The sequence below is a fragment of the Phaethon aethereus genome (assembly GCF_964289735.1).
Source record: "Phaethon aethereus genome assembly, chromosome: 1".
NCBI classification, from domain to species: Eukaryota; Metazoa; Chordata; class Aves; order Phaethontiformes; family Phaethontidae; genus Phaethon; species Phaethon aethereus.
The window spans coordinates 125,511,590-125,532,830 of NC_138575.1; the positions used below are offsets into that span (position 1 = coordinate 125,511,590).

A 21,241-nucleotide genomic window follows, 5' to 3' on the forward strand; every position below is an offset into this window, starting at 1 on the left:
CCCCTGAGGCCTGTCTCCTCCGAGTTGGCGTCCGTCCCTCACCGGCAAGGCAGCACACAGGGCGGCTACTAACCTTACGTAAAACCCTAAATCACTCTCTCCATGCTGCTGCTGCCTCTATTGAAAACATTACGAGCGGTGCATCTGGAAACCAGTAAATCTGTCCAGAAACCGTCTTTCCAGTGAAATAACTCCTCTTGAATGATAGCACAGTATCTAATCTCCGTGGATTTTTGTTTCCTTGCAGCGTTTTTTTTTTTGCAGACTTCATTAGGGAAAGCTAACCATTCTGGAGAGAGGAGGGTCAACACGCCGTTTCATTAATATACATTTGTTCCAGACGTGGAGTTTTGCACAAAAGGCCTCTCTGAGGGGAGAAGAAAGTGTTGGGGAACAAGGCTTTCCTGCCGTTTCAGCTCTTAAACCTCTCTGAACGTGTGTGAAGTATTGTGTTAAAGGCCCAATCTGGGCTTCTTCCCCATTAAATGCCAAAGCGATCATTTGCATATTTTGTAGCCTGACAAAGGAAATGAGTTTGCTGGGGAAGCATGGATGCTTTGGGAGACGCTAGGCATTAAACTCCCAGTGGTCAATCGCCCGTTACTGGCTTGTATGTGTGTGTGTAAAAGGAGTATCATGCCTCCCGCTTAAAGGCTTCTATTTTTGTGAGAGAGGAAGAGCTGAGGGATATCCTGTGCATTAAAGGCTCCCCCTACTTATTAACCCAGCATTTAGCAGCAGGATGCAGGCTGAAGCTCAGTCAAAAGAAACGACTCAACCTCCGAAGAGCAATTAAAATCTTGCACTGGAATAAATCATGCGCCGCGATAATCCTGTTAATAAAACGCAGCTTGTCCTGACACTTCGCTCATGCAGCAAACTAGAATTTAGTGCGAGCGGAGGTGGGGTTAGGCAAGGTAGAGGGGAGGAAAAGCCGTTCCCCCTCCGCCGCTGGACACGAAAATGCGGTTACCTTTCACCTGCCTCTCCGCTGCACACAGTGCCGATCCTCTTGGACTGCTAATACTTCTCCAGCGAGCTTGCTAATGATTTCTTTCCCTGGAGTGAGCAGGCATCATTGAATTACTGAAAGCACTCGCAGCAGCAGCAGCAGCAGCAGCAGCAGCAGCAGCAGCAGCAGCAGCTCCGATGCAGAAGCCACCAGGGCTCGATGCTTAATCAAATCAAGGAGTGGGGAGCTCGCCAACCCACTTACTATTTTTAACCCCTTTCTCCAAGTTAGTCGTGCAGTCATTAAAGGGGAGGTTTTTATTTAGATCCCTTCTGTAACAGCGTCTCTTCAGTTTTAAGTCCTGGCGTGAAAGATTTATCAGCAGTCGACGTACCTGATACACACACACGGTATGTGGCTGTTTGTGCGATGCGCTCCTGTTCCTGAGCGTTCCTAGTGCAGGGCTTTTGTGAGCGCCTCTGGGTAGTTTTGCGTGTGCTCTCAGCCCCTGTGGGCTGAACCCTCCATGGTTCAGCCTGCGTGAGGTGAAGGTTTGGGGACTGGTGTGCGCTTGGACGGCTGAGTCATTTCTTCTTCAAGTGAAATGCAGTGGAGAAACTTTTATTTGTCGATAGCCTGGAATGATTCTTAATTTTCTGGATGTGCGCGGGGGAAAAGATCCATCTCCTCTGACCTATAAATGCCCTCAATTTGCTCCTTTATTGCAGGGTATCTCCCTTAGCGGTTAACGTAGGCAGCTCACTCCCCGCACCAATCCTGCATTCATTATTAATTACCCGGAGGGAGGCTGGCTGCTCTGCCGTGATGTTTGCATTTCCTCCTAGACAAATCTGCTCAACTTTTTTTCCCCCCCTTTTTTTTCTCTTTTTTTAAATAGAATATAAAACCGTGAAGAAAAGCGGCGATTTTTAAGAAGACGTCATGCTTTCTGCAACTCCCCTGTATGGCAACGTTCATAGCTGGATGAGCAATGAAAGGGTCCGCATGTGTGGAATTAATGAAGACAGGTAAATATTTAAGCTTCTGGCAAGTTAAACCACACTGTAATTCTGCAGCGTGAGGTCTCGGAGTTCGCTCGCTTCCCTAATGCCGGAGTAGATAGCTGCCGCCTCGCATCGAGATCAGCCCAGCTTGGGGGGAGTGTGTGGGGGAGAAACAAGACGTGCCTGAGAGCGGTAGAGCAGTCGCTGATTTACTATTTAACAGGCAACCTGGGTCACTGAAGCGGGGACGCCCTTTAAAGAGATTACTCCCCAAAGCAGCCTTTAAACGCGCTTTCACAATTAATTTACTATTTCGTATTTGTGAAGGCGAATTAAACGAAATAGTGCACGTGTTCTTGCGGTGGCTCCGTACGGCAGAGGGGCTGCTGCCTTCGGACCAACGGCTTGTCCCGTGAAACAGGAACAACGGCCTTCCTGTCTCCCGCAAGTGAATTTCTCTCCCTCCCCACCTTTTTTCCTGCCAAATGTCATTAGTTCGATGATTAAAATTACAGCCTTTAGTAATTTTTAATGGGGTGATGCGGGCACTGGCTGGTGTCCTCTTCCCGTAAATCCCAGCTTTTTAAAAAGCGAAATGGTGCTGAACAGGAGCTGCAGGTACGCCTGTGGTTCTCTGTGCCAATTTCGTGCAGTTCTAGTGTTTTTCTGTCTTCTCTTTGAGCCCGTGTTCTCACTGTTGTGTGAAAAGCCTCCCAGAAGCTGGGGAAAGTTTTTGGTCTTTGCAGGGAGAAACTGTTGCAAACATAAACTGAAGGAAAACAGCCAAACATCTCACTCTGCCTTCGCACCCTCCCTCACCTCTTTCTTCCCTGTTATTTAGGGATAATGGTTGTACATGCTACTTGCAGAAAGGGTGACTCTTTAAAAAATGAGTAAACAAATACATTAAAATCACATTTCTGCTTTAAGGTGATGATGTGCCTTTAAGCATTTTGATTGAAAAGAGTTCTTTTGGGTAATGCTGAAACTTTCCTTCCGCTGCATGTCAGCGGTTTTTATCCCTGGGATTTGAAATTTGGCACTAAGATATATTCTTTATCGGTACTTTCTGTGATAACAAGTCCCAGTGCTGCAACACTGGTATGGCACAGATGTGCAGCTCCCTCTTTAGCATGGAACAGCTGCCGTTCGTATGATATTAGCGTGTGTCTTTTAATTTTCTCTTCAGCAGTGTTTATGGATGGTACACACATAGGGTATGTTTAAAATAGCTTATTCTCTCTTTGGACAAAAAAAAAAGGGCAAGGGTCAGAACAGAAAACGTTGACAAGGATCACTTGCGTTGGAAGAGGCTGCTCTGAGATGTGCTCAGTGTGTTCTCGCTGTCGAAACCCTTCATACTTGTTTTCAAATGGTCATTGCTTTCTAAAGTAGTCGCTGTGCATGGGTACGGAGGAGGATGAATACGGTATCAATACAGGACTTTTCTGGGGAATCAAAACATGGAGGTGATATAATCTTGTACTGACCTGAGGTGCGCAGGATGCCTTCAAATAGTAAGTTTCTGTCTCTTAATAGGAAAATTCCCGTTAACGATGGCGACGCACCGAAAAGCAGACTGGAGTTGAGGGAAGAAAATCACCTGAATCACAGTGTGGTAAGAAGTTAATGGCTTCATGCTGCAGCTGAATCTGTGCCTGTCTTCCCCACCCTGTCCCCCATCTCTGGGTGTTATTACATGATCCATTTGGAGAAATGACTAAAATACCTTTCTGTTGCAGCTGTAGCCAGGCTTGGGCGCATACAAGCTGTTTCTGTGAAACAGTGAAATAGGACTTTCTTTATTTCTCTCGTTAATCTCTTGATGCTGACTTTGTGGTGTGTGTTGTATGACATCATATTCTTACTTTCGCTCCGTTATGGATAATGTCATGCAGCATACCGGCATGTGTAACAAGAATCGTTCACGTAAGCGTTAAGTACATCAACTTTTCAGCAAAGCTGATGCTTTTCTTTCTGTGGGCGTACGTGGGGAGCGGCGAGTGGGGAAGAAGTTTGATGGTGGACCTTTCTTCGTGCTGCGTCCTCAGACGCCTCGCCCTGTGAATTGTGTGGCGGTGGCGAGCCCCGGGGCAGAGCTGCGGTGGAGGGAGAGGTCCTGGAGGAGGAGAGAGTCTCCATCCTTCCCGTTCCGCGCTCCATGCCCCAGCCCACATCCTCTTGCTCTGGCAGGGCTGGGGCTGAGGAGCCGGTAGCTGCATGTGAGTGGTGCCATCGAGCATCGTCCCTGGGCCACTTCTGGCTGCTTGGGCTGTGGGTCCTCAGATCTTTGCTTCTTTCTAGCTGATGAATTTTGGATGCGGAGAGATTTGTATTGACGTTTGCAGTGATATATATTGCTCTGTAGGTTCCTGTTCTCCAACCTGATCAGCCTCTGTATGTTTTCATGACGAAGAGTGTGTTTGCATTGGTATTGCTTCTCTTCCAAATGCTGACGTGTCTGTAGCTTGAGCGGTAGTTGTTGTATTGAAATGTGAAAGTAACATACTTCTTGTTCTGTAAAGGTGGATGCGACTACAGCACATCGCATTGACAGTCTCGCAGCTCTGAGTATGGACAGGTCTGGACTCATGCGAGAAGGACTCAGAGTCCCCAGTAGTATTGTCTATTCCAGCTTGTGCGGACTCGGCTCGGAAAAATCACGGGATGCTACGACTTCGATAGCCGGGCTTGGATTTACTCCTGAACGAAATCCAGAGATACAGTTTAAATCTAATCCCCCCGAAGCGGTAGAGAACGCAGCTGTCTCTGGAAAAGCCCCCAATGGCTTCAGTGCTATATACAAAACGCCACCTGGAATACAAAAAAACTCTGTCCCGACGGGGGAAACGCTGGGTTTGGACCGAGCTGCAGGTGACAAGCAGAGTCCCCTCGGTGTCAATGGTGCTAGTTACCTAAGGCTCCCCTGGGTAAACCCCTATATGGAGGGCGCGACGCCCACCATATACCCTTTCCTTGACTCACCAAATAAGTATTCATTGAACATGTACAAGGCATTGCTACCTCAGCAGTCCACTTACAGCTTACCGCAGCACCTGGCGTACTCGCCCGTATGCACGAACGGTGAACGTTTTTTATACCTGCCGCCCTCCCACTACGTTGCCCCCCACATCCCTTCGTCGCTGGCGTCACCCATGAGACTCTCAACTGCTTCAGCTTCTCCGGCGATCCCGCCTTTGGTGCACTGTCCGGATAAGAGCTTGTCGTGGAAGATGGGTGTCAGCCCCGGCAACCCCGTCGATGCACACGCCTACCCCCACATCCAGAGCAGCAAGCAGCCCCGGGTCCCCGCCGCCAAGCCGGCCCCTGCCAACATGCCGGCGGACCCCGCGCTGCTGCTGCCGCACTCGCCCCGGCCGTCCCCCCGCCTCCCTCTGCCCACCCAGGTGGGGGATGCCTATGCCGATTTCCACAAACACTTCCCCAGGATCACCACCTCTCCCTCCTCCGCCGTTACCCTCCCAAAGCCCTACGTGAATGTCGGTGGTGAATTTCCACCCTCCCGCCTCTCCAATGGGAAGCTTCCCAAAGGCAGCGATGCCGGGGAGGCACCCCCACCGGCCGCCCCCCACGTGCGGAAAGCTGGCCACGACCGGAAAGATGGCAGGTCCCCCCCGCTCCTGGAAAAGCAGACCCCGACCAAAGACGTCACTGACAAACCGCTGGACTTATCGGCAAAAGTCGTCGACGCGGAAACCGCCGGCAAGTCGGACCACGGTAAGAAAATGACGCCGACGGTGCTGGTGCACGGCAGGGCGGGAGGGGGGACGCACTTGCCTGGGAGCGACATCGTTCAGAAAGAAACCATTTCTCCTGGGAATGGCTGCCCCATCTACAGGCCGGAAATTATCAGCACGGCGCCCTCCTCCTGGATCGTTCCCGGTCCCAGCCCCGGCGAGGAGAGCGGGAAGAGCGTCCAGCTGAAAAACAAGGCGCTGGACTGGGTGATCCCGCAGCAGCGGAGCTCCTCCTGCCCCAGGATGGGTGGCACGGAGGCAGTCATTGGCAGCGTTTCGGGGACGGTGTCGGCGGGGGGGCGGCCGGCATCGGCATCGCCGGCTCCCAACGCCAACGTGGATTGCGCCAAGACGGCCAGGAGCTCTGCGGAGAGCACCGCCTCGGTCATACAGCATGTCGGGCAGCCTGTCGCCACCCCCGCGAAGCACGGCAATAAGGTGGCCAAATCCTGCAGCCAAGAAGCCAACTTCAAGGCGAGCGAGACCGCCCTGGCCTCCAGTCCCATCTTCCTCCCGCCCAACGAGGCGTTTCGCTCCCCGCCTCTGCCCTACCCCAGGAGTTACCTCCCGTACCCGGTGCCGGAGGGGATAGCCATCAGCCCTCTCTCCCTCCACGGGAAAGGACACGTGTATCCGCACCCCGTCCTGCTGCCCAATGGCAGCCTCTACCCTGGCCACCTGGCTCCCAAACCCGGCCTCCCCTACAGCCTGCCGGCGGGGCGGGGGGAGTTCATGACCTACCAGGATGCGCTGGGGATGGGGATGGTGCACCCCATGCTGCTGCAGCATTCGGCTTTGGAGATCAATAAGGAGGAGAAGGCGGAAAGGAGGTCGCGGTCGCATGAGAGGGTCCGCTACGAGGACCCGGCTCTGCGGGGCCGGTTGCCGGAGCTCCTGGAGAGCAGCGGGAAGATGCATTTTGAAGTACCCGGCGACAAAAACCTGAAATTGCACCAGAGCTCGGGCCACGGTAAAAACTCGGCCAAAAGCGACAAACACCTCTTCCCGGATCTTCTGCGAGATGAGCAAGAGGCTAAAAGTGAAGCAAACATAACGAAAGCCAGCTTTGCTACGGAAAGCAGTAATCAGGCTAATGACCCTACAAAGCACAAGGTAGAGCAGGCGTCGCAGCACAGAGATTTTATTGTAATGAGAGAGGAGTTTGGAAGAAATAACGATCTTCACGAAACCTATAATTTCAAGCAAGCCCAGAGTTCATCAGTGTTCGGCTTAAGGAAAGAAGATTTATCTGTGAGCCAGCCTAAAGAGAGAGTGACGGTCCAGCCTTCGCCCGCTTTCTTGGAAAGCGCTCATGAGAGCGATGCTCCGGCTCTGGCTTTTGGCAAGGTGCAGGAGGACGCGAAGCCGTTCTGCATGGGGACCGCGCCGCCGAGCATCGACGCCAGCCAGGCCTATACCAAAGACGGAGCTGACGATGCAGAATCTGCCGATGGCAAAATACTGAAACCCAAGCCGTCTAAGTTGGCCAAGAGGATCGCAAACTCTGCTGGTTACGTAGGTGATCGATTCAAGTGTGTGACGACCGAACTGTACGCAGACTCCAGCCAGCTCAGCCGGGAGCAGCGGGCGTTGCAGGTGAGTCCGCGCGGTCCAACGACCGCCGCGCTTTTTGTCGTTATTTCTCTGTTGCAAGTCGCAGTCAAGTATTAAAGTTGAGAGAAGCGACGCAGGTGGGGAAATCAGAGGTTTTTTGTTAGGACGTACTTGCCAGAAAGAGTTTTAAATAGCAAAGTTTGTTACTGAGAGCGAGGCAATGTAAAGAATAGTATGTGTGGCTTTTAGGAATGTACGTGCTAGTAAGCGTTAAAGGGCTTTTGCTAAGATCTGATAAAAATGTTAATGTACATATGAAATGTTTGGGCAGTTACGGAGGGGAGTTAGAGAGGCATGCATGTTACCCTGGCGCTAGCGATGGCTGTAATTTCTCAGCTGGCCTGTAGTGCCAGCCAGCAGAGGGTACCCAGAAGTTGTGATTAGTATGCCAAACGTGCCGTTTGATGGAGAGGAGTCGCAGCCATGTATTAGCGGGTCTCAGGCAACGTTTGCGCCAAGCGAACGCGTAGGGAAGAGTAGGAGCGGTATTGAGGTTGTTGCTGAGGGATGACAGACAGATACTGTATAGGAATATCCTTAAGGTATTTTACTTTTAATGAAGGGATGAGTTAAGCCAAATTGTTTTGCATTGTTAAGAAAAGAATTGGTTTATGCTTATAAAAATGGATGAAATTATCTAAATGATCCATTGAGTGCCCATTTTAATTACATAGATGGAAGGATTACAAGAGGACAGTATTTTATGTCTACCTGCTGCTTACTGTGAGGTCAGTTCTTCAAATTTTTATTACTAGACTCTTACATAAACCTTTGAGTTAAATTTCATTTCCAAATACACAAAGGGAAGTTTGTGGGCCATGGTCGTCTTTATTCATTGTACGGTTTTGTGTTGTTTTGTTTTTTTTTTTTTCTTTTTGTTTTTGTCTCTTTTACCTCCAAAACGGAATGTTTTTTTTGTTTTGTTTTATATACAGTGTACATTTATATATTTTTTTTTATATATATACTTATATATGAAAGGATTGTGTGACTATTTGCATATAGATGCTAGAACACTGTTTAACAAGTCAGGTGTGTTAAACTCCTACCCTAGCTATCTATCTCAAACCTTGGTTTTGAGCCGATTTTTCTTTGGAAATGCTTTCATAGAAGGTAAGGTAAATGAAGTAGCTTTTATCGCAAGACTTTCTTTTTTTTTTTTTTCATATCAATTCTCTTTCTAGCGTGCAATGATGCGCTTCTCAGAGTTGGAGATGAAAGAGAGAGAAGGCCAAACAGCTACCAAAGACTCAGAGGTCTGCAGATTCAGCCAGGCAGACTGGGAAAACTTGAAAGGAAACAGTGAAAAGAAGCCAAAGTCTGTCGCTCTGGAAGATGCCATTGCTGACCAAAATGACAATGACAGATGTAAGCGAATTTAGATGGCTTTCCGAAGCGCGTACGCGTCTCTCTGCTGCCGCAGCTTGCGGCAGAGCCGCGCGGGCAGCGTAATCTTCGCGTTCTTGCGGTGTTGCTGGTTAAAGTCGCTGACCTCAGCCTCTGCAGGTACAGAGCAGCCACGGCTGGGGCTCCCCGTGCTTGTTTTGGGGTCAGCAAGTTACTGGTACGGTTGTACCCGCTTTTCAGGAGGTAGTTTACTGTCATCAAAGTTACTGTCTTAAAGAGATCGTCTGTTTAATTGATGGAAGTACCACAGCAACCAGTGAAAGCAGAGGTCTAGGGCTATGTTTTAAATGCAGAGGGCAGGTGGGGGAAGAGTGAGAGGCAACAAGGAGTTCAGCTTCCTGAAGGTGCTGTAGTGCTGGGAAATGCCGATATTGCAGCTTTCCAGGCAAGGCAAGGATGGAGAACAGAAGGGTGATGGGGAGCGGGGAAGGACGTGATCTGCCAGGCTGGCTTACCCATGAAAGCTGGCTGTAAAGCTCCCGACGATGAGTTTGCCTGGGTGACTCCTTGCTGCAGCGGCCGGGGGGGTGCATGCAGCCGGCTGGCAGAGGTCCCTGCGGGCAGGCGGGGGGCTGCGGAATTCCCCATGGGGCTGGCTGCTCTCTCTAGGCTGTGGCAAGGTGTCAGAGGACTATGGAAAATGCGTGCAAGCGACACTGTCCTAAAAGTAAAATAAACCTAAATAAATAAACGGCATCAGTGTTGTTTTTACTGTATGCAAGAAAAATCACTTATTTTGGAACTCTTGGTAAGCATATGGCTTCCTTCAATGTCCCATTTTTTTTTCCTTTTACGGTCTATAATTAAGGAATGGATCAGTTCCTCCTGCTGCTACTTTGTTTCTAACAACTCGGGGGGGAAATTAGGCTGAAAGTATTGCAAAAGAAGAGGAAGCACACTGCAGACTGCGTGGTGTGTGTGCCTGTGCGCGAGCACTGTGTAACTTGGTGGTTAAGTGTGCTCTTCCGTAGGTGGAGATTCATGAGTAGGGCTAGTAGAAAATTTCATTCAAGCAATTTAATAACTTTGAATTATTGTTCTGGTCTTTGGTTAATGCTTTTGGCAGAGAGCATGCTGGTCAATCGTACTTCCTCGGCTACTCACCTAAATCAAGTTACTGTGGTATTGCTGTCACTGAAATAACAACCTCAACAAAAATCAGCCTGGCAAAACAGCGAGGGAAAGTTTTAATTGTGGAAGTGGAGAAGGCACCAAGAGGGGCGAGAAGAAAGGCTGAGCCCCTTGAAGCTGAGCGGGCTTTCCCTTCTCCAAGCTATATCGCGGCAGCTTTGGGGAGGAAGGCACCGCTGCCTTTGCAGTCCCCATGCTAAGGCTGAGAGCTCGGCAGGCTGCCGCCCCGGCTCTCCCCCTTGCAGCCCCCCTTGCTCCTCAGAGGGCTCAGGGTGCCCTGCTGATGGCCTCTGTTAAATCCCACCCTGGGTGTGCTGGAAAGCGTAAAGAGCACCAGCAGTGGGGTCCTGCCAGCTTGCTTGGGGCAAGATGGGTCTGGGGGGGCGAGAGGGGGATGGTGGTCTGCGGGGTCAGGGATGGGCACAGGGGAGGGGGGGAGAGCCTGCTCAGGGGCGTGGGGCATGCTGCTCGGGGCGCTGCGGAGAGGAAGAGCGTTAGAGGATTGTCGCTTATTGAAACACACGCCCTCCCATCCTTGCAAAAGGCTGATGATATGGTGTGTCCTTAAATTCATAATTTAGTGAGGTCTCTGGCACTTGAATCTGCTGGCTAAACCGTGTTTGAGGCTATTAAATAACTGTTGGAAGCAGGGAAAGTGTGTTCAGTCTTATGTTCGTTTGTTCCTCTCCTCTTCTAATTAGCTCTGACTTAACAGGCTATTTCAGAGTTTGGCCGAATGTCTGAGCTCCTAAAAGCACAGATCTGTTCTGCTGCGGGAGCTCCTGTGTATGCCCGCGCGGACAGCAGCAAATACTTACCAGTACAGATTCAGGTCTCAGTAAAAGTTTTTTATTGTGATGGTTCACCTCCTGCCCCTCGGGATAGCAGCTGATAAATCTGATAAACTGACGACTTTCACGCTCCTTGGATGCCTCTAGTGTTGTGGCTTGGGCTCCGGTGGGGTTTGAGCTGCCAGCGGTCTTGACGCATCTCTCGACGAGCGACAGGCAACAGGGCAACGCACCCTGCCTGCTCTTCCCCTTTCTTTGTCACCGGCGAGAGCCAGGGCTGCTTATCTCTTTCTTTCCCTTTCCCTCCGATTTCTAACCATGCTGTTGGTGCGTTTGGCTTTAAAGCTCTCGAACGGGAACTAGCTGATGGTTTGCAACCTCTTCCGTTTTCCTGTCTGCCTCCTGCAAGCGATCTTGCTGCTGGAATGATGTTTCAACTCGTTTCACGTAGCGTTCGCCCAGCGCTGGCTAAAAGGAACGCGGCGTGCCTTTACGTGTGTGAATGGGGAACTTGGGAGCAAAACCGGCGAGCTGTTAGGCACGACTCCCGCCGCGAGCGCTTCACCTGCCTGGTGTCGGCGGGGAAGAGGAAAACCGCAACCGAAACTGTGATTGCGGCGCGGAGCCGGCTTGCAGGGCTCCTCCGCTGCCGCCTCGGTGCGGCTGCAGCCATGCCTGGCGTGGAGCGCGGGAGCCGATCGGGACCGTAGCGGCTGCTCGCCCCCTTGGCTCCTCTAAATCTACCAGGTCTGAAGACAACAGCAACGCAAAGCTAAATAACACGAGCAGATGATGCTTACAGAGGCATCTGATGGGCTGGAACCTCCTTTTTTCAGCTTGCCCTGGGACTTACCAGTTTTCCTGCTTTTGTAGTGTATGTACTGACTTTTTTGGAAGCAAATGAAGGCACAGTATTCGATTCCTTAAACTTTTCCTCTGACTTGGTGGTGCATGGCTTTCCAGTACTGAGAGTCTTCTTAAGCTTCATCGTGCCTTCTGGAGAAGGATAAAAAAGGTGTTTTGTTTCGTTTTTTAAAAAGCCTGATGTAAGGGAGGTAGCTGTGTTAGCTAATTAATGACCAATTAAAGCTAAGGAATAAAGTAGAAGTGCTTTAATTCTCTCCCACCTCCTTTAGGTTTTGTCGGGCATTCTGAGAGCAGCTGCGAAGCTGCTTTGTTGCCAAGGTGACTTGTAAATGTTGCTGAGGCGATGCTGCTCCAGTGCATTTCCATAGCACAAACATGATAAATTATGGGATGCATATGTCATGAGTCATAGGATTGTTCAGAGATCAAGTGATTTAAGCGATTGGCACGGACACGCGCATCAATACGGGCATGTGATGATCGCATGTCGGTTTGTAACAAAGCTCTTCTAGTGGTATTGAAAAATCATACCCAAGTGTGAAAGATTGAATAAATTCTACAAGCTGTGAATTTCTTGATCGAGGAGTGTAATTACCTGTTTATCTAATTTTATAGGCGGAAGACACTGCCCGTTTAAGCCTTAGCTGGCAAAAATAGAACCCGATACATTAAAAACCTGATCTTCAGGCATGAGGTCATGGGGAAAAAGTTATAGCAGTTTCTGCCTGTGAAAGTAAATGGTGTAATGTGCCAAAGCCTTTAGAGCTGATCTTCGGCATTGGGAGCGAGCTGCTGGTGTCCCTGCTTCGCTTTTCTCGCTGGGCTGTGTGTATACCTGAACAAATGAAGGATGGAGACAGTAAACATGTCCTTTGCCCTGGTCAGTTACTGCCTTCCGGCGACGTGACATAGGAAAACAAAAAAAAAGGGAGAAAAACAAAAGTCTGTGCAGGGAGAATGGCAGTTGCTTGTTTGTGCAGTGCGGTGGGGCTTGGGCAGAAGGAAACAAATGTGGAAAGCTCCCAAGCAGAGGCACTTGGAGGGAAAAATGAAATCAGCTGGGTTCCCTCTGCTCCATGGGACGCTCGGAATTGGATGCTGAAGGTGGCTTACGGAATTTCTTACTGTTGTTGTGATCTCCACGCTGAATACTGGGTTTTAGCATTTGGATAGTCATTACCCTACTCGGATGAATAAAGGTCTTGCGTAAGTGAGTGCAATGAGAGGTTGCTCCGGGGAAGAGGAAAGGCTGTTTTTAGCTGCCATGTTATTTGAACAAAAGAATCGCAGCTTAAACACTGAGATGTGTTTCCTTGTTTGCATTGCATGGGAGGGCCTGGTCTCAAGCAGCTGACAGCAACGGGAAGATGGAAAAATGAAAGTTTTTTTCGGGTAGTGTGTTTGTGCGTGCGTGTAACTGTTTCTCGTGAGATTGTAACCCGTGCACTAAGGAGATAGTGCTTCAGGCAGAAACCATATGGGAAGAAGCATCTTCTTAATTCTTCCTTGTTTCCAATTGGGTGGGACAGTGAGAAATGGTTTGAGTTGTTGGTGCCGGTTCTTACAGCTGGTGTGAGACTGGCAAATGCCAGAGGCTCGAGGAAGGAACACGTTTAAGAGTTTAATCTCCTTACTCATAGAGGTGTGTTGCTATGAGAACTCAGCATTTATCCTGTGTTTCTGGCTACCTCGTCGCTGTTTGAATAATGATCATATGAAAACTCCCAAGTATTTTGTTGTTGTTTTCTTCCTCGGGCAGAGAAAAGGATGTTGTAGATACATGGCAGGGGTGAACAAAAGCAAATAAATTCCCCTTGTCCTTGTTGGGCATGCAAGATATGCTTATGTTGCTGTGCCTCATGTTGACATTTATATCTTAATTTGGGGAGACATTGCGTCTGATCCGGGTTGCTTGCAAAACAGTTTGAGGACAGAGTGGAGTCCGGTGGTAAAATATTAATAGAGGCTGTGCTCCGTGAGGCAGTCGCCGCTGTGCCAAGGGGAGAAACCTCTGGGCGTGCGACGTGTCCTTGGAAGCTGTGTAGAGAGCCTGACAGCCTGTGGGTTATGCCGTGTCCCTAACAGCGACTGACCTTTGTTCTTTCACGGTGAAAATCCGGCTGTAGAAGAGGCGGGGGCAGCGTCGGTGGCGGAGCAGATAGGCAAGGACGCGTCCTGCGCGGCTCCCCGGCTTCGCCGTCGCTGTCCTCCCGTGTCGGTGCAGGATGATTACGCAACCCGGATTAATGTGCAGCGATGTCGCTCCTCTAATGGCCTTAACCGCATCTAGCGGGACGGATTTCAGAGACGCGTGTGCGGCGGGCAGTCCTCGAGAGGGATTTCTGGCTCGGCGGGCGAGGAGATGTAGCTCTGGTCGCCTGAGGGGCCTTCCTCGGATGTGACCGGACCGTGGAGGCAAAGGTGTCAGAGCCGCTGGCAGCGAGGGCTTTTTGGATAAACTTCAATAGGTGTGTGCTGTTCTCCTCGGCACGCGGAGCCCCGGCGGAGCGCTGACAGTGACGAGCTGTTAGTGAGGCTGCAGCACACGTCTCTCCCCTCCTTTTTATCTTTTAACACGGGCGGTCTGAGCGAGCAATGCTCGGCATCCCTGTGCCGAGTCCGCTTGCAGATAGAGGAGGGGTGAACCTGCAGCGGGTTGCTTTTGGTGGTGGCAGGCTGGAATTAGCTTGCTGTTTCCTGCAAGCCCCAAAGATTAAGACCATCAACCCCCTCCCTACAGCCTGCTACTTCCTCTGACCCTGCGAAAGCTTCTCTGGGAATTGGTCAGGATGTGCCTGCCTTTTCTCAGGCTGGACTCTGTCAGGAGCAGGAAAGCTGTCCCGATCTAGCAACTCTCAGTGTGAATCGGTCGTGGCATGTAGTTGCTGGGACGACTGGAGACGTGAAGGATATAAACTGTGGGAGAGTGTCAGAGAGTGCCCTTACCCGATCTCTTTGGGCAAACTGAGCATATAAAGATCATGTTTCCTTATGTAAGGGAGAAGAATAGCAGATTGCACCAAAAATGTTCAATGAAATCTGATAGAAGCGTTTCTAAAGTGATACTTAAACGGTGGCTGGTCCAGCATCTTCTATGCTGTGTGAAAGAGGACTGCCGGGGCTGTTGGTGTGGTTGTAGGGTACAGCTGTTGGGCAGCATCCTCAACCCAGATGTGCAAGCGTGGGGTGCTGCCAGATGCATCCTGGTTTGGAGGGACACTGGTGATTTAGAGGCACAGTTGTAGTAAGCGGAGATACCTGTTTTCTGGAACATGTTAGCGTTGCTGGCCAAAAGCAGTGTGACAAACTGCATCTTAAAGTCTTGAAGGGAGCAGATGTTGGCCAGACGGCCTTGCGGAGAGCAGCATCGCCAATTAGCAGGATGGCCCGAGTGTCCCGCTCGCCTGGAAAAAGTCAACTTTTGTTTCGATTTTTCTTGGTTAAATATCTTCTGCTGTTTTATAAAGCAGCCCTGCAGGCAGCTTTCCAAGCAGTGTAAAAGTTATGTGGATGTGTTCCTGGGGTGTTCTCTGGTGCTCTCAAACATCTCCAGAACCCTCGGTGCTACTTGGGGCCATTGCCAAGTTGAAGAAAAATCTCATCAGAGAGGATTCTCCCACCCCCCCTTCCATTGCTGACAACAGGTATTTCAAGGATGGTCATGAAACCAGGTGGTGTTGGCAGAGCTGTAGGAAGGTGCTCTCAAGATAAGGTGGGATAGAGTTCGGCTGCATCCAGGGGCTGCCAGTGCCTGGACACTGGTGTGGTGGGTCTTGGACAGGATGGGAGGGGAGAGGGGGCTGCAGGGGAGCAACGTCTGCCCTGGCGAGGGGGAAGAGCAGAAGTTGAAGGCCAGGCTGTACAGTGGAGGAGGCTGAGTAAGGATGGGGAGGATCAGGGGGAGGGAAGGGAAACAGAGCTGTCAGGAGTCCAGGTAGGAAACCAACAGACGTGTTTGCAGGAAAGGAAGTGGAAGGAGGGAAGGGCAAGGAGGAGGAAGAGGAAAAGGGACAGTGAGCCATGGGGGAAGTAGGACCGAGCATACAGACAGTTTGCCAAACAGCGGCAGACGTGCAGGAAGAGTATAGTGGTCAGCCAGGAGGGCTAAAACGCATGGGAAAATCAACTTGTTTGTGAGAATTGCAAATAGGAAGCTGATTAACCGTGTTGCAGTCTGTACCGCACGTCTGCCTAACCATGCCTTGGCTAGTTTGTTTTAAACCCCCCAAAAAAGGCAAACTATTCAAGATGATAAGTGCCATTTTAAGTCTAGCATCCATTTAAAACTGCTTAAGCTGTCTCTAATTGTGGGGGGAGCAGTATTGGAGAGGGGAAGCTGGAGGTAGGGCACGCCTGGCAATATAGTTTTTTGGGGGCTAGTTTGTCAAACTAGTTTCTAGTAAGCTTTACGAAGCTCACCCAATCGCTGCTGTTGGAAACATTCCCTGAAAAAAGTGAGGTCTTTTTTAAAAGGAGGTGACAAAGATCATGTGATGTACAGTGGCTGGCTGGTTACTTGAAGTGAGGAAGAGCTTTTTATAACCTTGGATTCAAGTAGTGCTTTTTGCAAAATACCACAGCTATTCTTAGTGGTATTACCGTGTACGTGTGTGCGTGCTCCGTATCCCATTTGTATCTCCAGAAGGAGGGCCGAATGCTTTTAAGTCAGATTCTGCAATATGATGCGAGAAGTTAGGGAAGGATTAGGAATTGGCGAAAGACTAATACTTTATTATCATGAGAAGGTATTTTTGAAAAGAAAATCATTGCAAAGTGAAGCTTGGATTATTACCACAGTTTGGGGGGCAAAGTCACTTTCTGAAAAGGGTTTGTGCTTTCGATATCTAAAGATGTTTCTTTACTTTAAAAAGCATAATGGGATGTTTCTATGGCTACAAGTATTGTGAATGTTGTACTTAAATCAATGTAAAAACAACACAAAGTGTTGTGCTTTGGGGAGGGGGGTGTACTTAGCTGTTGAGAAAACTCCTGCCTTAGGCTGACCAGAGCGAGACTTCTCCTGAAGTAAGATTTTGTGTTTATTTGCATGCCTCATGAACTGTTAAGTCATGGTGGAGATGACACTGAAGAGATCAGAGAGCATAGCTTTCTCACAGTGAGTTGCTTTGTATTTATTGGGTCGTGTGGTGTTTGGTTTTTTTGTTTGTAGGTAACTTTACTAGTACAGAAAACAACCAAGGTCACTTTATCGAAACTCCGGAGGAAAAAGAGCTCTCAAATGAGAAATGTTATTTAGAGAGACATTCTATATATGAAAAAGCGGAAGACCAGCCAACAGAAGATATTGGCCAACATCCATGTCCACGTCTGGACAGGAAGCGTAAACACTCTGGTGAGAGAGTGCAAAATGATGGCAGCCAAAATGAAAACTTTGTGGATGAACTGCAGGATGAACTTATATCAAAAGCAAAAAAGAAGAAGAATTCCAAAGGTAAGACAGCATTTTGCTTTGGTCTCTCTCAAGGAATGTCTTGTGAAAGGAACGTCCCTTTGGCTTAATGTGTTTCCATTTTTGAACTTGATAGTTACTAATGTGAGCACTGTCATTTCACTTAAAATTATATATATGTATATATATGTGTGTGTATATATATGTATATATAAAAAACTTGGCATATAAGGGTAAAGCACTAGTCATTGGACACTGTAGCCACAGCAGTGCAAGTTACTGTAGTGCATGTAACCCTTAATGAGCGAACCTTTAAAATGCATAGTGTGGTGGTAAAGCTGAGACTATATGCCCCGAAAGTGAAATGTAGCTTTTGTTTTAAGTTGAGGGGGCTTTTTGATTAATTTTTAGTTATTTTTCCATTAGATGACTGGCCTGAGAGGGAAATGACAAACAATTCCTCTAACCACTTAGAAGAGCCCAATTGTAATGAGGTGACCAACCTGAAGGTGTGCATTGAATTAACAGGGCTCCATCCCAAAAAGCAGCGTCACCTGCAGCATCTTAGGGAACTATGGGAGCAGCAGGTGTCACCAGAGAGATCCCCGTCCGGCAAGTTGGGCCGGCAAAGCAGGAAAGATTTAGCTGAGGCTGTTCAGCCAGAGGCCACTGCAAAGGTCAAAGACTTCACAGAAGAAAGGCACACCAAGAAAAGGTCAGAGGCCAAAAGCAATAGAAGTTGGTCTGAAGAGTCCCTCAAAACAAGTGACAATGAACAAGGTATGCAGAGACTACTAGGGAAACCAGCCGGCTTTAGCATTTACAGTGACGCATGCTGCCACCGATGTTAAGGAATTGTCGAGAGCTTTTTTTTTTTTCTTTTAAAAGATTATATATATATATATTTCTGTAGATGTCCATTTGTATAAGGACTGACACCTCCTCTTTAAGAATTGCACTGTAGCTGATATTTGGCAGACAAGAAAACATGTTTGTGCGTGCGTGTGTAACTATGTGTTTGTGCGTGCGTGTGTTCTGGCTTTAAATACTCTTTCATAGATAACGTGAAGATGAAGTTTATGTCTCTAGAGGAGAGCTGGGGGGGCATACAACATGGGCATGCTTCTGGGCGAGGGAGGGAGCAAACAGGCTGCTAGTTGATGTAAGAGCGTTTAACCACACGTAGGATTTGAGGGGCTGTGACCCTCTCAAACAGTGTCAGCACAGCTAGCAGCTCTTGATCTTGGGAACCCAACGCCTCCAGCACCCTCAGCACTGCTGAGTTTCCCTGCCTTTCCCAGGGCATATGCTCAAGAGCAAAGCTCATCCTTCTTCTGAAGAGGATGCCTTGCTGATTCATCCTGGGCATGTCCTGTAAAAACCCCTGTGGCCCTGCTCCCTGGCACTTTGGCAGAAATCTTCCCAGTGGCTCTCTCCTAAGGGGTCACTTCCTCAAAGCACATAAGCTTTCCTTGACTTGTTTCTGGCTGCTTCTTCCCCCTCTGCTCCGCTTCCTCCTTTTCCCCATCTTCTCCCCCTTTCCTGCTCATTCCTTGTCCTGGGGGAGAGCCCGTGGAGGCAATCTGCCAAATTCTCCTTCAGATGGGCAGGTCACTCTCCTGTCCCAGCCATCCTCAGCCCCTGGGCACATTGTCCGCTCTGCTGCTTTTCCCCTTCCCTGCGACGTTTGCTGCTGTACCTCGGCTGGAGGGCTGGTGGGGAATGGCAGCACGCAGCCCACGTGGCCAGTCCCTCTCGTGTGTCCCCCACACCTGGTCGTGAATCCCCATCTCCTCTGGGCACAGCAGGGAGCCCTTGTCTTCCTCTTTCGCCTTTTCATGTAAAAGGTTGCAAGCAGTTTCTTCCTTCTTCTCCTCCTCTTGCCCTTCCAAGTCCTCTGCCTGCTTTTGAGGAAAAGCTCGCTCTGGGAGGGGGAGCTCTGGGTTGGACGTTTGGGCTCCTTCCTCCTTCACAGACCTGGGAGCTTCATCAAACGGGTAGACATTCATTCTTCAGCTGGCCTAACCTGTAGTTTGGCTGAAATTCCCTCAAAAGAGAGAAGCACAAGGAGAGTGGGTCCTCATGTCCCATGCCATGGAAAGGACCGAGTCCAGGTCATCCTGCACCGGTGAGAGTTTTCCTGGATAGCATCTCCGAAATGGTCGCAGGCAAAAGGACTGGTTTCCCTTCTGTCCTAAAGCTCCTCACCCATGTTTCCCCTTGGTAGGATTATCTGAGGGCAGAAAACCCCAAACTTTGATGCTTATTGATGGGGAAGGTTCTACAAAAGGATTCTTGGAGCAGGAGATCAAAACTTAGTTTAAAAGGAGCTTTGACTCTTACTCCTTTGCTTTATGTGCTGCCTTGGTGAGCATGGTATCAGCTCAAACATCCCTGCCCATCACCTGCTCCCCTTTGTACTTTCAGAAAGAGATACCTTGTAGAGATTAAACGAGGGTCACTAACAAGAAGCCGCATTGTGTAAGGATGCTCTAGCTTTCCCCTGCAGTGCCTCCTGTGGCTTCTCTAACGCATGACCTCGGGAAAGAAAAAGAGGTGGCTCCGGATTTATGCACCGTTCCCAAAGGCATTCAAATTCAGTTGCCCCACGGCTATGAAAAACCTCTTGGTTTTGGAAACCACTATAAAACCATAAACCTTACTAAATCTTGCCTTGCTGTTCATTGTGCAGAGGCACTGGAGATCATTCAGATGGCTTTGCTGATGCTCCTCCATCCCTGTTGAAGCGTAAGCCTTTGAATTGCCTTTTTCTTAGTTCACTAGGACGAGGACGTTTTTCCCCATTGCGCGACAGAGCATCCTCTGTGCGACAGTCGCATGGGGATGGAGACTTCCAGCTTGTCTTTCTTCCCCGGGACTACTCCTCAAACTTTCCTTACACAAGTGGATATTGTGAAGATGAGAATCTACCTTGTCGCTTGCAGCTTTTTTTTTTTGCTCTGGGGCTGCGAACAAGCTGCTCCCGGTGCCCAGGCACTGCCTGCGAACGTGGCAGTCTCAGCTGCTGGGAAGCTGGTTGTGTCCCAGGAAGCGGGCTGTAACACGGCATCGAGCTCTGCCCCTGCGCCCATGAAGCCTTGGTCTAACAGCAGGGTGAGTTGCTGCCTGTGCCTGCGAATCTCTAGGAAGACGGAGGGTGCTGACTTCTGGAATTGTTGCTCCAGTCGCGTTCAACCCGGGATTTTAGTGTGGGAGCCATGCGTTGCACTGCAAGCCACCACCGGGCTGTCACCCTTCTGTCCCCTGGTCAGTGCCTGCTGGCTGGGTGACCATGCAATGGCCACTGGAAATGTTTCCCTGGTGACTGTCACCTCCTTGCAGCCTCACTTGCGGGTCAGAACCATGAGAGCCAGGGTGTGGCTTGCCCGAAATAATTTCGGGGCCCTGCCTCATCCCGCTCGCGAGGTGATGTTGCCCGTGCTGGCTATCCGGGGCGTAGCAGGTCCGTGAGCGTGGGGATGCCTGCAATCTCAGGGCATCGTGCCGCTCGCCCGGGCCCGCGGCCGAGGCGGGAGCCACAGTCTCTGCTGGGGTCCCAGCTGAGCAGTAATCTCCCGGCGCTGCTGGGGGTGCGGTAGCCAGCTCTTCCGAATAGTCCCCCCCCGGGGAGCCGCAGCCGCTCAGCCGGTGCGAGGAGAAAACCCGGGCAGTGGAGAAATAAAAGCCCTGAGGAGAGGAGCCGGGAGGATCTCGCCCACCGGGAAAGCCGCTGGCTGCCCCTCGGAGCCGCCTCCGGTTGCAGGCAGCGCGGCGGCCGCTGGCTCGGCAGGCAGGAGGAGGCAGCTGCCGGGGCGGGAGCCGAACAAGCGAGCATTCAGGTGACGCGGCGGCAGCTGCTTTTCCGCGTGGACCTCTCTGCAGCCCGCTCCTGCGGGGAGGGAGGCAGGTCCTGCTCCAAGTCAGACTCGCCACAACCCCCATCAGTGGGAAGCCGGGGTTTTGGTTTTTTTTTTTTTTTCTTTCAGGGTTGTTTTTATTTTTTTCATGGATATTTGGGGATATTCCTGCTCACTCTTGTTTTTCTTCTCCCTTCACGTATGTAGTGGTCAGAAAGGTGGGGTGGGATTCCAGGATCGATCGCTCACCTTTTTTGTGCCCCTGTGTCTTGCATTTCCCAGGCTGACGCTCAGCTTTTTCTGGATAGCGCTGGCCTCTTGCAACGTTATTGATCCCAAATCTCCTGGGCACAGTGTTGCTACATCATCTCTTAGCTGAGGTGCACGTTTAGCCTGGTGCCTGCTGTCACCACTGTGGAGGGTCAAAGTGGAGCACAGAGTTTACGTGGA

General features: G+C 50.0%; 1 protein-coding gene across 1 annotated transcript in view; it reads left to right on the top strand.

Annotated features, from left to right (window-relative positions):
* Positions 1-1,894: 1,894 nt before the first annotated feature.
* BCOR (BCL6 corepressor) overlaps positions 1,895-21,241 on the top strand; it is a gene marked incomplete at both ends in the record, with an annotated part of 38,109 nt that continues 18,762 nt past the window's right edge. Inside the window, 7 exons of the mRNA XM_082004921.1 lie at positions 1,895-1,980; positions 3,496-3,574; positions 4,482-7,310; positions 8,003-8,056; positions 8,513-8,696; positions 16,695-16,976; positions 17,361-17,714. Coding sequence (XP_081861047.1) covers positions 1,895-1,980; positions 3,496-3,574; positions 4,482-7,310; positions 8,003-8,056; positions 8,513-8,696; positions 16,695-16,976; positions 17,361-17,714 — 3,868 coding nt within the window. The remainder of the gene's footprint in view (positions 1,981-3,495; positions 3,575-4,481; positions 7,311-8,002; positions 8,057-8,512; positions 8,697-16,694; positions 16,977-17,360; positions 17,715-21,241) is intronic.